We start from the raw sequence: 5,629 nt of genomic DNA, 5'->3' as shown, positions 1-5,629 counted from the left end.
CCCCCCACCTGCTGCTGCTCCTCGCCGCGGTGGAGGCAGCCCCCCCACCTGCTGCTGCTCCTCGCCGCGGTGGAGGCAGCCCCCCCCACGGAACCCTGCCACAGTGGAGGCAGCCCCCCCACAGCACCCCGCCGGCTGCGCGCCTCACTCCTGCACAGAAGGGCTCCTGGGACAGAGATGTTTCTGTCTGCGGTGGGACCGTGCTGATAAGCTCCGCCAGTGTACTGAGAGGATGCTTAGTGCACGCCCAAAATAGGTCTCGCAGCACACCGCAAGCAACATTTCCTTTCATTTACCCCCTGCTAAAATCTAACTAGTGATGGCAGATTAACGGAATGGGATGAGCAGGAACGCCGTGCATCACTTGAGTGTTGAACTGACTGACCGTTTATTTGTGACAAACAGCGGCCTCACGGGCGACCCCAGGACACTGTCCGGTCCTGGTGTCCGGGAGGAGCGGCCAGGCCGGCGTGGGCTGTGACACCAGTGTGGAGCCCACCCTAGGGGCTGAGATCCAGGGATGGAGGCTCTGCAGCCTCGTTAGGAGTCAACTGGACGTTAACAGGACGCCATGTGTTTTTCTGCACGGTGCCTAAAGTGTGAAGACAAAAAGGCACACTGGTGCCCTAAGGAAGTTCAGACAGCAAAGGCCTGTGCGGATGTGAACTGGCGGCCTGGGAGACGAGGGCGGGGGTCAGTGCCCTCTCAGACCCCACGCTGCGCTCACAGTTTTGCTCTGAGCACTAGTATTTAGGGGATGGAAGCTTCTATAGAGAAACCCCAAGGTTAAGTAAGGGAACACCCATGCCAAGCTCTGGCTAGGTCTTCCTCCTGCATTCCGAGTTCAAGTGCACCTGGTTTGCACAACACGGTTTTGGAGCAGATGCTGCTCTTGCCACCTTGTCCCCCTTCTTTACATATAAACCGTCCCTTGTGAGACAATCATTCCGCATCTCTCATGATTAGCTTAATATGTAACTCTGGAAATACCAATTTCTAGAATGTTCTCTCTTGGTATATGTTCCCCATGTTTCAAGTCCTCAGAATTAATTATATTAGCTTTCTCACATTCAGTGCCCTTCTAGTTTTAGAATATTGTTTTCTCAAAAGATAATGCCTAACACTAAGTTGGCCATTTCTCCAGGGCTGGCAGCCACGCGTCCCTCAGGACATCGTGGGCTGCAGCTATTACTAAACTGTTGCCATTGTCAACAGATTACTAATTAGAGTTAAATGCACTTGTAATCCAAATGGCTTAGTTATCAAACTGAGCACCGGAAGCAGCAGTTCCATTCTAATTGGGCAGAGTTCAATCTTGCCACTCAGACCCACAGTTGGAATTGTCAGAACTAGAGACGCCGTGGAGAGAGACTCAACAAACGGGACTACCTTAAAATAAAAAGGTTCTGCACAGCTAAAGACATAGCTACCAAACCACAAAGACAGCCAACCAATTGGGAGAAAATATTTACCAGAAATATATCAGAGAACCGCCAAATATCCATCATATACAGGCAACACAAGAAACGAATCCCTCCCAAACCCAACAAACCAACCATTAAATGGGCAAGGGAACTGAAGAGAGACTTCTCAGAAGAAGAGATAAAAATAGCAAAGAGACACACGAGGAAATGTTCACCATCCCTGGTTGTAAAGGAAATGCAAATAAAGACAACCCTGAGATACCACCTTACCCCAGTCAGAATGGCCCACATCCTAAAGTCAGCCAATGACAAATACTGGAGGGGATGTGGAGAAAGAGGAACCCTATTACACTGCTGGTGGGAATGTACACTTATATAACCACTTTGGAAAGCAGTCTGGAGGTCCTCAGAAAGCTAAATATTGACCTCCCTTATGACCCAGTCACCACTTCTAGGCATCTACCCTGAACAACAGGAACCAGTATACAAGGACACGTGCACCTCCATGTTTATTGCAGCACTGTTCACAATAGCTAGGACATGGAAACAACCCAGATGCCCCACGACAGATGAATGGATCCAAAAATTGTGGTATCTATACACAATGGAATATTATGCAGCCATTAGAAATGACAAAATAATGGCATTTGCAGGGAAATGGATGGAGCTAGAAGGAATCATGTTGAGCGAGGTAAGCCAAGATCAGTGAGACAAACAGCACATGGATGTTAGGAGATAAACAATGTAAACAGGACTCAAGAAACAAAGGACCTCTACTTAATTTGCCATATCATTTCTAAATGACTCATACTAACTAGTACTACACTGCAAGTTATCCTGAATTTCAGGACAGATTTGATATTTCACAGAGGCTTCCAGATTCTACCAAAGGCCGTGCCAGGTGTGGGTCATGTGGAAAGTATTAAACCTCATCCAAGCTTTCTTGAATAACCATACAGTCATGTAGAATTTCAACTAAAGGTTATGTCTAAATCCCTGGAAGGAAAGTCTTGGAGACTCTTGTCTCCAATTAACCATCAAAAGGCCAGCAGTAGAGATGTGGCTCAAGTGGTACAGTGTTAGATGTCAGTCCAAAAGCCCAGGCACAGAGCCTAGGCCCAGTGTTCAAGCCCCAAGACAGTACACAAACAAAAGTTTTTAAAAAAACAGAAAATATGAAAGTGTCAGGCAATCCATATTACTTTCACATTTTACAGCTCATCTTCGTGTCCTTTTGTTCTCAGGCAACAATGACTCATGTATGTCCAGTGACACATTCACAAGTGGGCATTCTCATCTCAAGAGGGACAGATGAAGTATTTCACAGAAGCTGCTCACAATGGGTCTCTATGGGATATTGTTCTGATCTAGTAATGGTTTTACCATAATGCGCACAGAACAGCCTTTTCTCCCATTGTAATCTTAAATACCGCATGTGTCAGGCAGAATCTCAGGGACTGTGTGTGTCAGGCGGAATCTCAGGGACTGTGTGTGTCAGGCGGAATCTCTCTCAGGGACCACGTGTATCATCGGGCAGACCACATGTGTCAGCATACCTTGGTACACGGCTTTGAACCCCGGTGAGCCGATGCTGTCGTCGGACTGCAGGTGCAGCCACATTTGGTTGCTCATGCTCACGATGAGATCAGGAACTCTGGACCCCGTGAGGCTGCATGAGAGGAAATGGACAACATTAATGATGACAGTGAACCATCCCTCCACACCTCAAAGGGGTCGGGCTCATCCACCGGAGTCCACCACCACTATCTGAACACTTACCCGGCGACACTGGCATCTAAGGAAACCGTTCTACCATTTCAAACATGCGCCACTTCCTTTCATTTCAATGACCACCTTAGTGCACCTGATGGCCTGGAGACCAGAGTCTTCTCTAGGCACCGGACTTGCAGGGTGGGGGCTGGGGGAAGTCTGGCAACACCGGGCAGGTGGGCAGGGCGTGTGCAGAGCAAGATACCCTGGGCTCTATGGCTGAAGAACGGGAGCCTTCAGGGTGGGAAGGGGCACGCTCCTCCACAAGATGCTGGGGTCATCCGGAATTACTACAGGTGGAACTGTAATCTACCTGTATCATAAAGTCTGTTAAATGCTGTCTAGGAAATCAAACATGGAGGGAATATCAAAACGGACAGCATGCACTGCTGACATAAATCTGGCCGAAGTTGATTGGACATTTCCTCTGCATATTAATGTCTAGGTCTAGCCGAATGGAAGTTTCAGTCACTGTGTGAATGTGTGCTAGCACAACAGTCTCATGGCCTGTGCTGTCCACGACGAGAAGGAGCCCGAGTCCACTCACTGAGCTCACCATGCTGGCAGAAATAGAAGAAGTGCAGGAAGGAACAGTCCAGCCCAAACAATGTCCCTGTCCAATGGGAAGCTTTGCTTTCAGCAAAGTAGTTTGGGGAGTGTGAACAGGTGATCTGCCCCGTCCATCATCCCATCTGTCCATCAGTCCAACATTCTCAGGGAAGGGAGCTCCACCCCACCCCACCCCAGTTCCTCCAACCATCCTCACACAGGTGTGAGCTCCCACAAACGGTACAGGGAAGCGTGCCAGTGCGGTGTAGCCACGGGCCGTGTGGCTCTTCCCGAAGCTCTGCCTGCCTTCTCCTCTGATTGGCTGTTTTGTTGGCTTGCTCGATACAAGGAGAGATCTGTTTTGCCTGTGCATCCGATTTATAGAAGAGGGGCAAGCCAGGAGCAATCTTTTATAAGAGGCTGCTTTTTTACAAAAGCCACTGCTTTTGTAAAGCTTTGTATAAGTGACATCTTACTATGTATAAGAGTTCGTTCAGCTTTTTACCAGCAAAGTTTATACTGCCTTTTTTAGATGTAATTTGATATAGAATTCACTTTCCATAGGGAATATTTCTGTATGTGTGTGTGTGTGTGTGTGTGTGTGTGTATGTGTGTGTGCATGTGTGTGCTGGTCCTAGGTCTTGATCTGAGCGCCTGATCACTGCCCGTGGCTTTTTAACTCAAGGTGAGTGTTCTGCTCCTTGAGCCACAGCCCCACGTCTGGCTTTTTGAAAGATAAAGAGTCTCAGAGATGTTCCTGCCCGGGCTTCACACAGCAATCCTCAGGTCTCAGCCTCCGCAGTAGTTAGGATTACAGGCATGAGTTACTGGTGCCCAGCTCTACACAATATTTTTTAATCACTAAATTTAATATTGATCATTTCAACTGAAAAAATCATGCATCTACATGAACTAGTCAGAACGAATGTGGAGGGATCCATATCTTCTTTCCTAAGTTTCCCGATGCAAGGTACATGTGCATCAGAACACTGACAGTGATTCCACCTGCTTTGTCCGGGTTTTCTGTGGTGTCAGTGCTTGGGCGCATGCGCCCGTGTGGTCTCACACAGCAGCATCAGAGATGTAACCGTGGCGATCCTGTACTGCGGCGTCGGGGATGTCGCCGTGGGCGTACACTCTGTATTGGTTGCAGCATCCTGTGCTGCTCTGTGGCCCAGCCTCCATCTCTGTCCTGCCCCCTCCCTAAGGCTGCCCCTCCCTGCTGGTAACCCCAGCCTATCAACTATTCTTCTCTTTAAGAGATGGTCTAAGTGAATACAGAATGCATGGGCGTGGGAAGTCACTGGGCAGGCCATGGGGGCATGGGGACCCCAGGGGCCCAAACAATGGCTCTTCAAAGACCCCACTCAGGCTGCCAACATGTATGCAGAAGAGGCTATCTTCCCCTAAGACCAAACTAAATAACCATTTAGAATCATGTAAGATGTTTTACTTCTTCATTTACAGCCAAAGGCAATAAATAAACGTATCGGGAAGGAAAAATGCTTCCCAGAGTGTAAAATCCAAGATGAAACTGAAGGCTATATCACCAACTCTTACTTTGCATCGTTTCATTTTAGTGCTAATCACAGAAAATTTACTTCAGAAAGCTGATTACTCCTCAAAGCAAGGACCAAAGATTATTTTTTCTTTTTCCCTGCTGAGCACTATCATACTATTTCATACTGAATAAATAATTCTTCAGAGAAGCAAGCCAAAACTTTCAGGGAAGCAGAGAAGGAAACTAAGTTTGAGTGAACCTGGAAAACAAATCTGAGCTGTGACAGCTGAGGCACCTTGCGAGGAAAGCCGGGTGTGGGGGTGTCATGGGGGAGGGGTGGTGGGCCAGGTGTGGGGGTGTCATGGGGGAGGGGTGGTGGGCCAGG

The 5,629-nt window shown here is 48.3% G+C and overlaps 1 protein-coding gene across 1 annotated transcript in view; it reads right to left on the bottom strand.

The window, feature by feature from the left end:
* LOC105991563 (CUB and sushi domain-containing protein 1-like) overlaps positions 1-5,629 on the bottom strand; it is an 871,556-nt gene that overhangs the window by 264,393 nt on the left and 601,534 nt on the right. Inside the window, exon 13 of the mRNA XM_013024215.1 lies at positions 2,981-3,093. Within this exon, the coding sequence (XP_012879669.1) occupies positions 2,981-3,093 (113 nt within the window). The remainder of the gene's footprint in view (positions 1-2,980; positions 3,094-5,629) is intronic.

This window comes from Dipodomys ordii, unplaced genomic scaffold (assembly GCF_000151885.1).
Source record: "Dipodomys ordii isolate 6190 unplaced genomic scaffold, Dord_2.0 Scaffold74, whole genome shotgun sequence".
Taxonomy (NCBI): domain Eukaryota; kingdom Metazoa; phylum Chordata; class Mammalia; order Rodentia; family Heteromyidae; genus Dipodomys; species Dipodomys ordii.
This window is presented reverse-complemented; position numbering and strand designations above follow the sequence as displayed.